This window comes from Prionailurus viverrinus, chromosome E3, assembly GCF_022837055.1.
Source record: "Prionailurus viverrinus isolate Anna chromosome E3, UM_Priviv_1.0, whole genome shotgun sequence".
In the NCBI taxonomy this organism is placed as follows: Eukaryota; Metazoa; Chordata; class Mammalia; order Carnivora; family Felidae; genus Prionailurus; species Prionailurus viverrinus.
In genome coordinates, this window is record NC_062576.1 from 6,914,244 (window position 1) to 6,933,494 (window position 19,251).

At 42.5% G+C, this 19,251-nt stretch overlaps 1 protein-coding gene across 2 annotated transcripts; it reads right to left on the bottom strand.

Annotated features, from left to right (window-relative positions):
• Nucleotides 1-158: 158 nt before the first annotated feature.
• Nucleotides 159-11,386, bottom strand: ZNF394 (zinc finger protein 394). Of its 2 annotated transcripts, XM_047837797.1 has the most exons (3): nucleotides 10,738-11,386; nucleotides 8,455-8,590; nucleotides 159-1,894 (listed from the first exon to the last, which is right to left on the bottom strand). In XM_047837797.1, the coding sequence occupies exons 1-3, from the start codon at nucleotides 11,188-11,190 to the stop codon at nucleotides 819-821; spliced, it is 1,665 nt and encodes a 554-aa protein (XP_047693753.1). In that variant the 5' UTR covers nucleotides 11,191-11,386; the 3' UTR covers nucleotides 159-818. The 2 variants fall into 2 exon arrangements, with proteins under 2 accessions (XP_047693753.1, XP_047693754.1); XM_047837798.1 differs by lacking the exon at nucleotides 8,455-8,590 and having other exon boundaries at nucleotides 1,697-1,894.
• Nucleotides 11,387-19,251: the final 7,865 nt, after the last annotated feature.

The following is a 19,251-nucleotide window of genomic DNA, read 5'->3' on the forward strand; positions in this document are numbered from 1 at the left end:
AGAAAGAAAGAAAGAAGAGAAAGAAAAAAGAAAGAAGGCTTGACAGAAAAAACATGTTTTAGGTTATTTGTTATCACAAGAGCCTCCCTCCCTCTCCCCTACACAGAGCGTACCAAAAGGTTTAATGCGACTTTCATCAAAAACCAAAAGTTCTCAAATAAAGTGCCCTTAATTTAATAAGCTTAGAAAAGGATACAATGATGGGAATTTGTAGGTGTATTTGGGTGGGGTTTCCCTTTGCCTCTCTTTTGAAAAGAAATCAACAAGACTTATAAAATGGAACCCCTAGAATGGGGAAGAAAGAGAAACTCTGCAAAGTTCATTTTTAAAAAAGCAAAAAATATAGAGTGTGTCTTGTATGTACCAAACTTTACACGGTGTTTTGGATCATCATGTATTTGAAATCCTGTCCACCATCAAAGCAGAAAGACAATTCTAAGTGTCACAAATATTTCTCAGGGCAGTGAGTGGAGTGGGCAAGATTTGGTCTGAAAGCAGAGGTAAGAAAAGAGAAGAGACCAGGACAGAACTGTTACAAGTGAGCCCTTGATGTCATCGGGAGGCCCTTCCATGGGACCCCCTCATCCTTTGGAAGGGCTCCCCACTTACACATTCCTGCTTCACAGTGATGTTCAGAGTAGGTACTGAGACCTACTGACTGATCTATCTTGGGTGTGATGCCCATGGAAATACGATCCACAAATGACTGACATACTCCAAATGCCAAAGGATGTCGTTTCTGGACAACAGAAAACACACACACACACACACACACACACACACACACACACACCAAAACAGCCCAAGCAGCAGCCATGTCAAAACAGTGGGACTTTATTTCTATGGATCCTTTGGTGTCGGATAAGGTGTGGACTCTGTCTAAAGCTTTCCCCGCATTCAAGACATTTGTAAGGTTTTTCTCCAGTGTGAGTCCTCTGGTGTGTAATGAGGGTTGCACTCTGGCTGAAGCGTTTCCCACACACAGAACACCCGTACGGCTTCTCCCCAGTGTGGATCCTCTGGTGTTTAGAGAGGTCTGAGCACCGTTTGAAGCTCTTCTCACACTCCTCACACGTGTAGGGTCTCTCCCCTTTGTGAATTCTCTGATGTCTAAAACGGTTGGAAATACGGCAGGTCTCCCCGCATTCGTGACACTCGAAGTGTTTCTCTCCTATGTGGATCCTCTGGTGCCGGGTGAGATGGGAGCTCTGCCGGAAGCTGTCCCCACACTTAGGGCAGGTGTAGGGCTTTTCGCCCGTGTGTGTCCTCTGGTGTTTGATCAGGGCAGCGCTCTGACTGAAGCGCTTCCCACACTCCTGGCATTGGTAGGGTTTCTCCCCCGTGTGGATTCTCTGGTGTTTAAAAAGATCAGAACGCTGTTTGAAACTCTTCTCACAGTTCCCGCATTTATACGGCCTTTCTTCACGGAAGTGTCGCTGGGTCTTAAAGAGGTCTGCACTGTGGAGCTGTTCCTCGCTGTCAAAGGAGCGGGGAGGTTTCACTGTGTGATGCTTTACCGGCTCTGAACTCTGCATACAACTGTCCCCCAGGTCATTGTGGTCAACGGGCCTCCCTGTGGCCTGCACGTGCTGACAAAGAACAGAGTTTGAACTTCTGGCCCTGTTCCCAAGTTGGTCATGTCTGAAGTCTCCCTCCTCCGTGGGACCATTCTTGAGATCTGCGGTGCGGGGGAGTCCTTCCTCTTCAGGAGAATTTTCCAGTTTCAATGATGAGGGATTTCTTGACTGCTTTTCTACCCCTATCTCACCAGTGTCACTACATCCAGGGGGAGCCTTCCTGTGGGACCCTTCTTGTAGCTGCCCCTGCAGCTCTACTTCTTCTAAAATTTCTTGTTTTGGAATAAAGTCTTTGTTCTCGGTTCTGGTTTCCAAACCTGAAACATTTAAAAATAAAAAGAAGGAGGCAAACCGTAAGAGACTCTTTTTATATATATAATTTATTGTCAGATTGGTTTCCATACAACACCCAGTGCTCATCCCAACAGGTGCCCTCCTCTATGCCCATCACCCACTTTCCCCTCCCCACCCCCATCAATCGTCTGTTCTCAGTATTTAAGAGTCTTCTATGGTTTGCCTCCTTCCCTCTCTGTAATTTTTCCCCCTTCCCCTCCCCCCACTCTTCTGTTAAGTTTCTCAGGATCCACATATGAGTGAAAACATACAGTATCTGTCCTTCTCCGCCTGACTTATTTCACTTAGCATAACACTCTCCAGTTCCAGCCATGTTGCTACAAATGGCCAGATTTCATTGTTTCTCATTGCCAAGTAGTATTCCATTGTATATATAAAACACATCTTCTTTATCCATTCGTCAGTTGATGGACATTTAGACTCTCTCCATAATTTGGCTATTGTTGAAAGTGCTGCTATAAACATTGGAGTACCAGTGCCCCTATGCATCAGCACCCCTGTATCCCTTGGGTAAATTCCTAGCAGTGCTATTGCTGGTCATAGGGTAGATCTATTTTTAATTTTTTGAGGAACCTCCACACTGTTTTCCAGAGCAGCTGCACCAGTTTGCATTCCCGCCAACAGTGCAAGAGGGTTTCTGTTTCTCCACATCTTCGAAGAGACTCTTAAATAGATAGCAAACTGAGGGTAGCTGGAGGGGAGGTGGGTGGGGGGATGGGCTAAATGGGGGATGGGCATTAAGGAGGGCACTTGTTATGATGAGCACTGGGTGTCATATGTAAGGGATGAATCACTAAATTCTACTCCTGAAACCGTTTTTACGCTATATGTTAAAGAACTTGGATTTAAGTACAATAAAAAAAAAAAAAAGAAAGAAAGAAAAAAGGGTGACATTTCATGCTGGTGCAAGAGTAAAATAAGCAAGTGCCTGCAAAAAAATAAGCACCCTCCCAAACCTTTTTAACATTCTCCATGAACCACTCCTCAAGATAAATGATTTTATTTTTTTTAATTGTAATGTTTATTTATTTTTGAGAGAGGGAGAAAGACAGAGCGAGAGCAGGGAGGGGCAGAGAGAGAGGGAGACACAGAATCGGAAGCAGGCTCCAGGCTCTGAGCGATCAGCCCAGAGCCCGACGCGGGGCTCGAACTCACGGACCGCGAGATCATGACCTGGCTGAAGTCGGACGCTTAACCGACTGCGCCACCCAGGCGCCCCCAAAAAAATTTTTTTTAAAGAAAAAAAGATATACTACAAATCTATAGTAATCAAAATAGTATGGTACAGGAATAAAAATAGACACAGATCAATGTAACAGAATAGCCCAGAAATAAGCCCACAATTATATGGTCAATCAATGACAAAGGAGGCAAGAATATACAATGGGGAAAATACAGTCTTTTCAATAAACTATGTTGGAAAAACTGGATAGCTACATGTAAAAGAATGAAACCAGATCACTTTCTAACACCACACACAAAAATAAACTGAAAATGGATTAGAAACCTAAATGTGAGACCCGAAACCATAAAACTCCTAGAACAGAGCATAGGCAGTAATTTCTCTGACATCAGCTATTTTCTACATATGTCTCCTAAGGCAAAAGAAACAAAAGCAAAAATAAGATATTGGGACTACATCAAAATAAAAAAAGCGGGGCGCCTGGGTGGCTTGGTCGGTTAAGCATCCGACTTCGGGACTTCGGCTCATGTCATGATCTCACGGTCCGTGAGTTCGAGCCCCGCATCGGGCTCTGTGCTGACCGCTCAGAGCCTGCAGCCTGTTTCAGATTCTGTGTCTCCCTCTGTCTTTGCCCCTCCCCTGTTCATGCTCTGTCTCTCTCTGTCTCAAAAATAAATAAACGTTGAAAAAAAAATTAAAAAAAAAAAAGCTTTTGCAGGGGGCATGTGGCTGGCTCAGTTGGTGGAGCGTGTGACTCTTGATCTCAGGATTGTGGGTTCGAGCCCCATGATGGGTGTAGAGTCTAGCTAAAAATAAAATCTTTTGTTTTTAATTTTAAAAAAATATTTGAAATGTTTTATTTATTTTTGAGAGAGACAGAGACAGAGTGCGAGCAGGGGAGGGGCAAATAGAGAGGGAGACACAGAATCTGAAGCAGGCTCCAGGCTCTGAGCTGGCTCTTGAGATCATAACCTGAGCTGAAGTTGGACGCTTAACCAATTGAGCCACCCAGGCAGCCCAAAAATAAAATCTTAAAAAAAAAAAAAGCTTCTACATAGCAAAGGAAACCATTAACAACACAAAAAGACAACCTACTTAATAAGAGAAGATATTTGCAAATGATATATCTGATAAGGTATTAATATTCAAAATATATAAAGAACTTATACAACTCAACACCAAAATAAACAATCCAATTTAAAAATAGACAGAGGACCTAGAGGCACCTGGGTGGCTCAGTCAGTTAAGTATCCAACTTCGGTTCAGGTCATGATCTCACGCACGGTTCATGGGTTCGAGCCCCACATCGGGCTCTGTGCAGACAGCTCAGAGCCTAGAACCTGTTTCAGATTCTGTGTCTCCCTCTCTCGGACCCTCCCCTGTTCATGCTCTGTCTCTCTCTGTCTCAAAAATAAATAAACGTTAAAAAAAATTAAAAAACAAAAACAAAAACAAATGGAAAGTTAAAAGTTACCAACATTTCAGGAAAACCTCGAATGTAAGTGCTGAGGAAACATGCAATGTGTAAAACAGAAAATCTAATGATCTACAGTTAACATTCTCAGGTAAATAAGAGAAGATATTGCATCCAGGAAACAAGGAGGCTATAAGAAAAGGAATATTTAAAGAACAAGAAAAGGCTCCTGAAAATATTAATGAGAGCAGAAATACTTCAGTATTAACAGCTGGAAAACAAAGCTAAGGAGATCTCCTAGAATGTGAAACAAAAGATAAAGAAATGAGAAGGATCAGAGAAGAACCTGATGCGATCAGTCCATGAGTTCCAACATCCAATGAACAGAAATCCCAGAAAGAAAACAGGAAAAAAATAATGAGATAAAAATAGATAGATTGAAAGACAGACAGATAAAACAATACCATAAAAAATTTCTTGGGCACCTGGGTGGCTCAGTCGATTAAGCGTCTGACTCCGGCTCAGGTCGTGATCTCGAGGTTTGTGGGTTCAAGCCCAGGGTCAGGCTTTGTGCTGACAGCTCAGAGCCTGAAGCCTGCTTCGGATTCTGTGTCTCCCTCTCTCTCTGCCCCTCCTCCACTCATGCTCTGTCTCTCTCACTCTCAAACATTTTTTTTTAATTTCTCAGAATTCAAAGTGTGGGTGTCTATGTTACAAGGACCCACCTACTACTCAACAATGAATGCAAAAAAACAAAAACAAAAAACAAAAAAAACACCCTCCTTCACACTAAGCTGCACCCATTCTGAAACTTCATACTAGCAGGAATAAAGAAGAGAGCCTAAAGGCTTTCGAACAAACAGATCACACCAAGGATAAAATATCACAATGGCATCCAATTTCTCAGTAGCAACATGGCAAGCTAACTAGAAAATTCAGTCTTCAAAATTCAATGGTAAAATCATTTCTAATGGGGAATCTGGCCATCCCATGATCTGGATGTAGGAGAGGAATAGAGACATTTTCAGACATTTTCAGGCAAACTTTCAAAAAATTAAGCTCCCAAGAATATGTTCTCTGGAAGATACTGGAAGATGTTCTCCATCAAATCGAAGGGGGTAAACCTAGGAAGAGAATGGTGTGGGGTCCAGGAAAGAGAAAAGGAATTCCAGAGTGATAGTCAAAGAAGGTTCTTAGGACGATAGCTGTGTGGCAGGCCTGGAGGGAAGCCCATTCACACTGGAGCAGAAGTTTCTGGAGGCTTCCTCCAAGGGGACTATGAAACTGATAGCATACCTGATACATTTGAACATACAGTTTTACATTTCTAACAGGGAGACTGTGGGTAGACTGGTGTTCAATAGGTAGAAAGGCAGCACGTGCAAAATGAGGCATTATTAATTCCAGAGAAAATTAGAAGTTGTAAAATAAAAGACATGTAATCATACAGGTTACAGGTAGTATTTACATGGGTAGGATATTGAAATATTGTATCAATATGCAAAAGAACTGATTTAACTATAATGAGAGAATTACAGACTGCTAAATGTGTGCATGGTCCCGTCTCCCTCAGCAGACAGTCAAGAGGTAATACCTGAAATCGGGGGAAAATTAGCAGAATAAGCATCCTATTTAGGAATATGAAAATACCAGTGAAAAACACAAAAAAGATATTAAAGTTGCCTCTGCAAAGATGGAATCAAGATTGAGAAGGGCCTTGTATTTTCCAAAGGTTGGAAAAACACAAACCATAAAGTAAAAGATCAAAAAACCTGACTATAGTTGACACTTGAACAAGGGTTTGACCTGTGAAGGCCCAGTCATGCACAGAATTTTTTGGTAAAGTTGGTCCAGCACTGTAAAAGTATTTTCCCTTCCTTACAATTTTCTTAATAACATTTTCTTTTTTCTAGCTTACTTTATAGTAAAATAACAAAGAGTTAATACAGAAAATATAAAGAACTGCCACAAAGCAATAAAAAAAATGGAGGAAAGGAAGGGAGATAGGATACAGACAATTCACAGAATGCCTCCCCCCCCACCCCCCCAAAAAAATCTGAAAAAATTTAACCCAGAACCAATCAGGGAAATGTAAGTTAAAACAAGAAGATGCTATTCATTCATTAACCCAACTAGTATTTATTGAGTACCTGCCAAGCACTATCTGTTCCAACTGCTTGGGATATATTAGAACCAAACAAAAACCCCTCCCCTTGTGGAGTTTACATTCTAGAAGAGGTGGTCAGACAATAGATAAACAGAAAGTAAATTCTATAGGACGTCAGAGGGTGATGAATGCTGTGGACCAAGTTGAGGAAGGTAAGGGATGGGACAGTAGTGTGGGAGAAGGGGACAGTGGAAAGGCAAACTGCACTATTAAAGATGATAGTCAGGTCAGGCCTCTCTGAAAAGTGAGATCTGAGCACAGACTGGAGACAAGTCAAAGAGTTTGCTTAGTGGAGATCTGAAGGAAGAATGTTCCAGGAAGAGGGGCGCTCAGGTGGCTCAGTTGGTTAAACGTCCAACTCTTGGTTTCATCTCAGGTCATGATCTCACAGTTCGTGGGTTCAAGCCCCACATCGAGCTCTGCACTGACCGTGTGGAACCCACTTTGGGTCCTCTGTAGCCCTCTCTCTCTGCTCCTTCCCCTCTCACACTGTCTCTCTCTCTCAAAAATAAATAAATATATAAAAAAAAGAATATTCCAGGTGGAAGGATCAAATAGAGCGAAGAACAGGAGGCAGGATGCCTGCCATGGTCAAGGAACAGCGAGGTCAGTGGGGCTGAAGCACAATGAGTGAGGGGCAGCGTAGGAGAGGGGTGTGCAGGGTGACGGGGCCTTGTCACATTAGGCAACACAGGCTTTTCCTTTGCATGAAATAGAGAGCCACTGCAGGTTCTGAGCAGAGGCATGACGTAACATTTTAAAAGGAACACGTGAGCTACCGTGTTGCGACATCACGCCATCAGCCAGGCACCAAATGTCAGTAAGGATGTAGAGAAGGAAGAATTCTCATGTATTTCTGGTAGGAGTACAAACTGGTTGCACTCCTGCCTTCTGAACAGTAAGATGGGCAAACACGCCTAAGTCTATTCTCTATACTTCCTATATATGTTCCTATATATGAACACAGAAGGATTCAAGTATGTTCGAGGCAATGCTATTTGTAACAGTGAAAAACTAGAAGCCTTGATGTCCACTGATGGAGGACAGTAGATAAATGAATTTTGGACAAGTCATACAATGAAAGATATAAGTGTTAAAATGAGTGGACTAGAGCTACATGTGCCAACATGGATAAATCCCAAAAATGTAATGGGGAAAAAAAAGAAAGGCAAGGTGCAGAAGAATCATACAGCAATATAATTTATACAGCATCAAAATATTTAAAAATACTATATATGTTTACAAGTATATGTATTTATGTTCATATACAGTTTATATACACATTTTTGCATATAGAAAATGCACACGTAATGTGCACATGTAGCTACATGTACATGTAGAAAATATAAAACATGCATGGAAATAAGTATCAGAATCAGGATATTGGTTACCTCTGAAGAAAGAGTGAGGGGAACAGCTTCAGGGAGGGTATCCAGAGTTTCATCTACAGTTAGATGTTACATTTTTTTCTCAGTGGGGTGGGGGGGGCAGGAAGGGAGGGAGAATGAAGCCATTAGGGCCAAATATTAAAATATGATAAACCTGGGTGGTAGATATAAGGTGCCTGTTATATTTTTTGTATTTTTCTGTATGCATTTTATTTAAAATGAACCAAAATAAAAAGCTGAATCTCTCACCTAACAATACAGAACAGCAAGGTCCCAGTGGGGTCACAAAAGAGACTCCATGGCTCTCAACATGGGTGTGTGACTGGCTCAGAGACAGATCACACACAGCTAGAAACAAAGCCAGCACTTACTCGGCGAGACCAGTGAGACCGAGGTCCTATGATCCTCCTGTGCGCTCTCCCAGCAGAACTCCCTCGGAGCTGGGTCCAGAGGCTCCCACTCCTCACAGTTTAGAGACACAGCCACATTCTCAATCTTCACCAACTCCTGAAACAACACGAGACCTCCACTCAGCACCTGCTGTCCCAGGACAGCATAAGTGACTGTTAATCTCAGGATGAGGCCAGACTCCGGAGGAGTCTGCAAACCCTGAGCAGGAAGCCCTGGGAATCAAGTAATAACCATGGCTGTCGAGTCTGTTCCAGTGAGTGTTGTACTAACTGGAGTTTCAGAGTAACAAAGACAGAGGCTGAAATTCTCTTGCAATCCTGAAAAGCCTTTCTTTCTGTGGACTATCCACACTAATTTGGGGTAAGAGCAAAATCTTCATTTGAGTTATATCACTGTGATTTATCAAAATGGAAATCGGATACAGATTAAAAATGTACAGGTAACCAGAAAGTGCCAAATTCCAGTGCTGGCTGTGAGATACGGTTACCTCGTGCGTGAAATGGACATAAATTTAAGAAGATGAAGGTACCTCCCTGACAGCGGATGCTCAGTAAAATCTACTTTCCCTTCCTTTGAACATTGCACAATAAGATAATTATCTGGCAAGATGACATTTTGAGATAACTTATTTAAATGGAAGTTGACCATTCACAGAAGGTAAAGCCACAGTAGAAAGGGAAGGTTCTAACATTGGTGTGCGAACATGTTTGTCTAGTGATGGGTCACAAATTGACTTCAAGGATCTCTCACTAAATGACAGGAAAGGGAAATACATTTAAAATTTTTCTGTATGTTAAAAATCTGTCTAGGGAGACTGCCCCTCCCAGGGCTAGCCAATTCTTAGAGCAAAGGGCTCAGCCAAGACTGCTTATCTCAAGCAATACCTCCTTTATCTGGCATATACACTCCAGGATGCCACATTACTCTGCCTTAATCATCCTAGGGCCAGGTTTCAGGGCAACTGGGGACCAACCCTATAGGTTAGAGCATGCTGAAATTATCCAGAACAACCAATCTTAAACAGATCCCCCTGCCCTGTGTGTTTCCTTGGGAAACCTCAGTAGAGGTGCTAGCCTAAACCTTCCCCTTGCTCCAGTCTTCTGCCTCCTGACCACCCCTGGTGTCCTTCCCAGGAAGTCCTGAGTGTTGTGCTGTGCCTCCTATTTCTAAATCTGAGTATAATAACATTTGTTTTTTAACTGAGCCTCTCCTCTGCTTCCTGGTAAAGGAAAAAAAAAAATCACACTTCTGTGTGTCTCTTCTACTGTCAATACTCTGAATACTTTCACTACAATACTTCTTCACTTCTGACACCACATATAGGGGTTTTCCACACATCAAATAATTCTGTGATACCAGCTAGGTGTCTTCAAGTGTAACTCAATTCTACACTATCTACCTGGATACAGTCAGATCCCACAGGTAAAGGGCTTGGTCCCACAAGACCACTCACCCCTCCCAACTTTGGAAGCCAACCTCAAGTAGTAGGTCTCCAGGTTACCCACAATTTCTGTCCGACTTGGCCACAAATTAAAGGTTCCTATGACCTCCCCCTACCAATTAAATTCTTTGCTTGAACAGCTCACAGTACTGATGGAAACACTTAGGTTTACCAGTTTATTACAAAAAGATATGATAAAGGATACAGTAAACAGCAAAATGGAGAGACACACAATGAGGTCTGGGAGGGTCCTGAGTACAGGAGCTTCTGTCCCGTAGAGTTGGGAGTTTGCCACTTTCCAGGTATATGGATGTGTTCACCAATTGGAAGCTGTCTGAATCTCACACTATTGGGATTTTTATGGAGGTTTCATCACACAGGCATGATTAGTTACCTCCATTACAGCCCTACTCCACTCTCCCAGGTACCATTATCAATTGTAGGAGGGGGTCGCCAAACTGTTAAAAAGCAAAAAGGGAACCTCACATTCAAAGTGCTCAGTTATTGCTAAGTAGTTAACGACATGAAGCCACTTTCCATCCTGACACCTTTCTTCCGCAAATAATCTAGTTACACAAGAGGCGATCTTACAATGGGTAGACAATACTCCCACGTTGGTTTTGTGCTCAGAAGTCTATTAACTCAAAGATCATTTCCTGGATAGATTTGTCACTACAGAAAGAAAGTTTCATGTACACCCTGAAGCTCAAAAATGTAGCAAGGAAAAAAGGCCTGAAACTCTTAGCATCCCGTGTACCTCTATTCCTCACACCCCTACCACCAGAACACTTTCACTCTTCACCTGGCGTGAGGCCCCATCAAGCGCTCTCTGAAAAGCGCGCACCACGGCCGCAGCTTTCTCCCCGCTCTGCGGGCAGTGCTTCCGCACCCAGGCCTGGAGCTCCTGGGGCAGGATGCTCAGGAACTGCTCCAGCACCAGCAGCTCCAGGATCTGCTCCTTCGTATGCATCTCAGGCCTCAGCCACCGGCGACAAAGTTCCCTGAGCCGGCTTAGCGCCTCTTCGGGTCCAGCCACCTCCTGGTAACGGAACCGCCTAAACTGCTGCCGCGACTTTTCGGAATCCTGACAGTCCGCGGGCAGGTCCGACTCCTGACCTCCGGGTGAGTCTTCCTCCACTTTCACTATCAAAAGTCCATCACGCAGAGACGGCGCGGCGACCCCAGACTTCCCAGCTGCCATCCAGGCTCCTGCCTCGGCGTCACTGACTTGACTCGCGGTCAAGCTCGAACTCATCTTTCTCCAGCACGTGCTGACTTTTCCGGAGTTCTGCCTTCAAGTGATAAGACAGCAAACCCTGCAAAAAGCCACGGAACTCATCGGACCTTCACCGAGCGGCGGGCCCCACTGTCCCGTCTCAAGCGGGGCCTATCCGGCCCGGCCCCCTCCGGTACTCCTCCTACCCGCAGTTAGTCCAACCACGACCCGCGGCGCCAGGTGACCAAAAGTACGAATAAAACCTTGCCGGATGTGCGTCACCGACTCCCTGCGGTGCCCACCCCTCCCGGGCATTTCCGGAGCCTCTCTAGGCGCCCAGGAGGAGTGAGACCCATCTCGGTGGTTTGCCGTCCTGCCCCTTCCAGAGACGCTCGGGTGCGTGTGTACCGTTCTGGTGGAGCTTATAGTCGTTCAGCTTAACAGAACTAAATGACACTCTTATTTTACAACTTGAATGTCATATTTTAAACACATCGTCTGTGAAAAAAGTTTTGTAACTTTAGTTGTAGGAAAAAGGTCCAACTATACGATGAGTGGTAAACGGTCATCTATCAATGTGGTATTTATGCAAGAAAGGTTTGTAGAGTTACCTGCAACATGCCAAGGCATCGTACTCGACTCCATAGGTATTAAACTGAGTAGGAATAGTCTCTATCCTCAGGCTCCTAAGAGAGTTAGACACTTAAATCCTTACAGGACAGGGTGGTGAATGTAATACTTTGCATGTATGCACAGTACATTTGTATGACCCAGAGGTAGACATAATCAGCCATGGCTGATGGGGAGGGTATAGTGAAAGATTTCCCCAGGAGATTAAAACTTAAAATGTCCATGTGAGCTGAAGAAATGTTCTAATTAAAAAATAGTTTAGGGGCGCCTGGGTGGCTCAGTCGGTTAAGCGTCCGACTTCAGCTCAGGTCACGATCTCGCGGGCCGTGAGTTCGAGCTCCGTGTCAGGCTCTGGGCTGATGGCTCAGAGTCTGGAGCCTGCTTCCCATTCTGTGTCCCCCTCTCTCTCTGCCCCTCCCCTGTTCATGCTCTGTCTCTCTCTGTCTCAAAAATAAATAAATGTAAAAAAAAAAATTAAAAAATAGTTTAGATAGGGGTGCCTTGGTGGCTCAGTCCGCGGACTCTTGATTTGGCTCACGTCATGACCTTGTAGTTCATGGGTTGGAGCCCTGAGTCAGGCTTATGCTGATGGTGTGGAGTCTGTTTGGGATTCTCTCTTTCTCTCTGTCCCCCCCTCACACACTCGCTCTCTCTCTCTCAAAATAAATAAACTTAAAAAAAGTTTTAAAAAAAGGTGTAGATAAGTTTATAGGCAACAAATCCCCAATAGATTAAATAAATTCCAATAAGTCCCTCTGACATTAAGCTTTCCTATGCGCAGCTCCCTTGCAATGTCCTACACTCAGGCATCAAAGTTGCCAAGGACTTTGTCCTCTTCGAAGCTCAACCCTTCTGTTCTATCATTCACTCGCTCTCCCTCACTTTTGAATATCAGTATGGACACTGCTGCCACCTTCTCCCTCTTCTTTCCTATGCTTCGCTGGTTTCGATTATATCTGTGTTTGGCATCATATTGACTATATAAATAAAACACTTTCTAAAGAACTTGGAGGTAAAAAACGGCAAAATTAAAAAAAAAATTTTTTTAGTATTTATTTTTGAGAGAGAGAGACAGAGCCTGAGCGGGGGTGGGGGCAGAGAGAGAGGGAGACACAGAAACCCAAGCAGGCTCCGGGCTCTGAGCTGCCAGCACAGAGCCCTATGCGGGGCTCAAACTCATGAACTGTGAGATCATGACCTGAGCTGAAGTCAGACGCTTAACCCACTGAGCCACCCAGGCACCCCAGAACAAGGCAGAATTTTAAAGAAAGAGAAAAGCCAAAAGGCCAAACTCTCCATAGTTCCTAAGAAAAAGTACTTTTCCCTGAGGAAGAAAAGAAGGGAGGTGATGGGCACAGTCTATGTATGTACACCTATTTCTTCCTTACGGTTCCAGGGTCTTTGTGTTGTTTTCTTTTCATTAACATTTTTTAAATGTAAGAATATGAGATATCAAAAAAGGAATATAATGAGGAGAAATGAAGACGAAGATAATTGTTTGAGGTTGAGGCAGAAGAAACAGAAGGCAGCTTGCTCCCTGCCTTGAGTTCAAACAATACAAATTAGTTTCCTTTTATTATTGCTACAAGGACAAAGACCAAAGAAAACAGCTGGTGTATAGAGTTGTAGAGAATTATTCATTGTAAACAGACTAATCAAGGGCTCTTACTGTAGACTGAGTTATGGAATGCAGAAACAGCTTTACAGCCTTGTTGAAAAGAGCTTGTCCTCATGAATGGAATTCCCTATAAGGAATTTCACCCATATTCTGCATCATAAAACATGTTAATGTTCAGGGGTGCCTGGGTGGCTCGGTTGGTTAAGCATCAGACTCTTGATTTTAGCTCAGGTCATAATGTCACCACGTGGGGAGCCTGCTTGAGATTTTCATTCTCTCCCTCTCTTTGTCACTTCCCTGCACGCTCAAAAAAAGTTAATGTTCATTTCTAATGAAACTTCACCCTCTTCCTTAGTCACAAAAAATTTCCATGAAGCATTTATATCAGAAATTGGGTAGCATGATGACTTAATTTTCACCTCATCCAAGAAAAGTTTTCTTTCTTTCTTTCCTTCCTTCCTTCCTTTCCCTCTTTCTTTTTCTTTCTTTCTTTCTTTTCTCTCTTTCTTTCTTTCTTTCTTTCTTTCTTTCTTTCTTCTTTTCCTTTTTTTATCTTTTCTGCTATGGCACCAAGTCACACACCCACAGGTGACAGGGTTACATGAGGCCTTGTTTCTCCGAGCATGGAGACAGCACTGGCACTGGCACTTCTGGCAAGCTTGTTAGAAATGCAGAATTTCAAGCCTTGCTCCAGACCTACTGAATCAGAATCTGTATTTTGGAAAGATCCACAGGTAATTTGTGTACACACGAATTGAAAAACAGCAATCAGATGAACCTTTCTGACCAGTACAAAATTTATTTCTTTTACTTTTTATTTGTCAGGAGGAGAGGGGCAGAGGGAATAGAGAGAGAATCTGAAGCAGACTTTGCACTGAGCATGACTCCATGACCCTGGGATCATGACCTGAGCTGATATCAAGAGTCAGAAGTTCGGGCCACCTGGGTGGCTCAGTCAGTTAAGTAGCTGACTTTGGCTCAGGTCATGATCTCCCGGTCTATGGGATCTAGCCCCACATCAGGCTCTGCACTGACAGCTCAGAACCTGGAGGCTGCTTCAGATTCTGTGTCTCCCTCTTTCTCTGCCTCTCTCCCACTCATGCTCTGTCTCTCTCGCTCTCAAAAATAACTAAACATAAAAAAAAATTTTTTTAAAGAGTCAGAAGCTCAACCGAATGAGCCACTTAGGCGCCCCTGACCAGTACAGAATTTAAATATTGTGTATAAATAGATTATCTATGTCCTTATAAGGACACATAAACATTTTGTGTGAGATGACAATGTGAAGCAGAGTTGTATCTCAGGGGAAACTGTGGAAGGAATGAGGGTCTACCACAAGCATCTTGCCTCCAAGCATTTGAAACTAAGCTTGAATTCAGTCTGCAATAGGAGTAAATGACAAATTGGAATTTTCGTCATTTTTTAAATTTCATTAAAAAATATTTTATGATGATATGATTTGACCGTGGGGCTCTATTATGTGGCTATAACTTTTAAAAAATCTCTAACCCAACATGGGGCTCAAACTCACAACCCTGAGATTGAGTCACACACTCTACCGACTGAGCCAACCAGCCGTCCCTACGTGACTGTAAACTCTTAATTATAGTCTGTTTGAAAATATAAATACCAAAGACTTATTTAAGTATCATGGGAATAGCTGAATCTCTGGACCCCATGTACTCAGAAAAGTCGGAAGCAGAAAATAATCTAGCTATTTAATAGTGGAAAATTTTTTCTAGTTTTTTTTTTCTTGCTTCAAGAAACAGAATATATAATAAAAATACAGTAATCATGTTTTACATGTTTCATATTCATTTATATTTCAACAATGTTCAGAAAATAAATCATACAATTGAAATGAGAAATACTGTACATTAGTTTACCATTTACATTAAATCATCTGCATTATTTATTTAATAAGTGAGGAATTATACAAGTTATATGTTATAAGTAAATTCATTTAAAAATTCATTTATTTAGGGGCGCCTGGGTGGCTCAGTCGGTTAAGCGTCCGACTTCAGCTCAGGTCACGATCTCATGGTCCGTGAGTTCGAGCCCCGCGTTGGGCTCTGTGCTGACTGCTCAGAGCCTGGAGCCTGTTTCAGATTCTGTGCTCCCTCTCTCTCTGACCCTCCCCCGTTCATGCTCTGTCTCTCTCTGTCTCAAAAATAAATAAACGTTAAAAAAAATTTTTTTAATTCATTTATTTAAACGAGTACAATTAATATGCTGCTTTATGAATGCAAAGTCTCACTCAAGGTCAGAATTCCATGACATCTCTATGGGCTAAAGTTTAAATTATAACCTAATGATTTATTCAAAAGTTGTGCACAAGCATAGGGAGTCAACCCCTACTTTTGGTCTAACAGCTAAGTGGTTGTACTAGTCTGTTTGTGATGTGTTTGGTTAGACATTAACAGGGTGTGAAATAGGTGAAGGCAGATTTTTCAGGATTAATCTTCATGACAAATCCACTTCTGGAGAAACAACTTCACTATTCTCAAGGCTCAGGTTTGTCATTCTAATAATTTGGAGCAATATATAACAATTTAATGACATAACTGGTCCCATGTTTATATCTGAAGGCACACACTGTGTACAAGTCACTTATTCATCTCTATGGGAATGTTATCACAATCTGGCAGGAAGTCAGAAGTCCTTTTCCAGTATTGCAGGGCAAGGCTTCCACTAGGGTCAGGTGGCCAAGGATGGGCAAGGGAATTAAGGACAGAATGCAAATCCCTAAGTACAGACAAACCTAGCTTCAGAAAATATCCACTTATATAATTAATTATGGAATCTATAAGTAAATAGCAAGTACTATGAGGGCAATACAAGCATTAAATTTTTTTAATGTTTATTTTTGAGAGAGAGAGAGAGAGAGAAAGAGACAGAGCATAAGTGGGGGAGAGGCAAAGAGAGAGGGAGACACAGAATACAAAGTAGTCTCCAGGCTCCAAGCTGTCAGCCCAGAGCCCAATGTAGGACTTGAACTCACAAACCTGAGTTTGTGTCCTGGGCTCATGACCTGAGCCCAAGTCCTATACTTAACCCACTGAGCCACCCAGGTGCCCCAATACAAGCATTTTTCCCAATAAGGTTGTCTGCTCACCATCTGATTACCAGTCAAGTTCTACCAACTCCTGCCTCTGGGTTGTGTGACTATGGGCTCTAATCATGATACACTGCCTCACCTTTAAAAAATAATTGAGAAAAGTAAAATAGTGCAAGGATAAATAAAATGGGGCCAGGGATAAAATGAGATTACAAGTTGTCTACTGTAAGTTCCTATGTATTGGCAAAATGTAGCTCACAATTTGGCTCTGAAAAGCCTCAGCAGCCAATGCAAGAGGAAAACAAGATCAGTTACATGATATGCAGTGTAACTTGGGTAAAATCAAACTGTTAATAGTAGCTTAGGAGAAATCCAGCTATCCTTGATACTAAGTGGGAAGAGAAATTTCCCATGAGTACACTAGGAAAGGGCTATGTGACATAATGGATGGTATTTTAAGATCTCTATAATAAATAAAATTAATGGATTTTAATTCCTTTTAATGTTAGCTGATGGCAGGTACCAAAGCACAATTCAAAAGAGCCAATTCTTTAAGAAACAAAACAGATGAGCATAGGGGAAAGGGAAAAAAGAGAGAGAGGGAGGCAAACCATAAGAGACTCTTGACTCTAGAGAACAAAGGAAGGGTTGCTGAAGGGGAGGTGGGTGGGGGATGGGCTAAATGGGTAATGGGTATTAAGGAGGGCACTGGTGATGAGCGCTGGGTGCTGTGTCTAAGTGATGAATCACTAAGTTCTACTCCTGAAACTAACATTACACTATATGTTAACTAACTAAATTTTAAATAAAAATTTGGAATATTAAAAATAGCTAATTCTATGAAGGAAGAAAAGAGTATATAGTTTAAGTATTCAGCTCTCTGAAGGTCTAGTTTAATATAAAGACAAAATTCAAAGTGCCTAACGCAGCACTTTCTAGACCTTTTACTGTGCCATGCAGGCTGATCGTTATGTAAAAAGTCCATTTCCAGTACTAACTGGATCATCACCCTTTTCTCTCTTCTTCATAGTATCTTATTGTGGTATATGGCAAAAATGGCCAAAAAAGTAAAACAAAACGTATAGGAATAGACTTTGCAGTTTCTCCCTTCTAGAAGTGGAGTCTATTTCCTCACCCTTTGGATTTGGACTGCTCTTGTGGCTTGCTTTGACCAACAGAAGTGACACCGTGTGAGTTTCAAGCCTGGATATCAAGAACTTTTGCAACTTCTGGTTTCTTGCTTTTGTAACCTGCCACCACCAAGTGAGGAAGTATGAGCTAAGCTGCTGGGTGATGGGAAACGTGTGGCCTAAATGCCTCCTAGCACTCCAAGTGACAATCATCTAATCCCCAGGAGAACTGCTTAGCTCACACTGGCAGCTGAACACAGACAAAAAGAAGGAGCCCAGCAGAAAAGCCAGCCAGGTAAGTCTGGACCAAATCGTCAGCCCACAGAGTCATAAGCAAAATAAGTGGTTCCTTTTTTAGGTCGCTAAGTTTGGGGTTGTTTGTTACACAAGAAAAACTAACAGACAAACTTTTAAAAGCCAGTGCAACCCAATTCACAATATTAACAACAACAACAAAAAAGATAAAACACTTAAGAATAAACATAACAAACTATGTGCAAAATCATGAAGAAAACTTTAAAACACTCCAAAAGGATCCACAATTAGGTTTTTTTCCACAAATGGAAAAACATACCATGTTCTTGGATAGGAAAACCAACTTTATAAGAATGTCAATTCTCCCTGGGGTACCTGGGTGGCTCAGTTGGTTAAGTGCCTGACTCTTGATTTTGGCTCAGGTCATGATTTCATGGTTCGTGAGATGGAGCCCCTTATAGGGCTCTGTGCTGAAAACACGGAGCCTACTTGGAATTCTCTCTCTCACTCTCTCTCTGCCCCTCTCCTGCTTGTGCTCACACACTTGCTCTCTCTAAAAAATACATAAATGTTTTTTTTTAAAAAGGGAAAAAAAAGGAACGTCAACTCTCCCTAAGTGAATACATATTAAAAATGATCCCAATACAGATTTATTTCTGGAACTAGGAAAATTGAATCTATAGTTAATTTGGACAAGAACTAAAGAAGCAAAAATACTTTGAAGAAGAAACACAGCAGGGGGCATTCTCTGTAAGAAATAGTAAAACCAATTATTAATGCTCAATAAATTGAAACCGCATATTATCACATGCATTGACAAATAGACCAATGCGACAGAATAGAAAATCTAGAAAGAGACCACAAAACATGAGGATTTGGTATATGATAAAGGCAGCATCACAGATCAATGGGAGGTAAAGATAGCCTTTTTCATAAATGTTGAGACAACTGGGTAATGGCTTGGAAAAAGATGAAGTTAGATCTTTACTTCACACCATACACCATAATTTTGAACAGACCAAAAGGCTCGATGTTCAAGAGTACTCAATGTAAACGTAAAAAGTGAAGCCATGCAAATACTACAATCCACCAAACATACCACAGGGTCAATTTAAGCCTGATACAAAAATGAGAGATTATTAAGAAGGGCATCCTCTGGCTAGAGAAGCCCTGCATGGACGACTCCGCTTCTTCACAGGAATGAGGCGCTTCCGACGTCACGCTCCCAGCCGGGAGAGCAACCTGCTCCGCCACAACCCTCCTTCTGGCCAGAGGAGCTCAAGGAAACGCCTCCCTGACCTCCCGCACTCTGATAAGCCCTGGAGACCAAGGCTACAAAGAGATCCGCGGCCCTATTGGCTAGCGGGCATGGCCCGCGCGGGGCTTCTGGGAGTTGTAGGCTCCTGGGA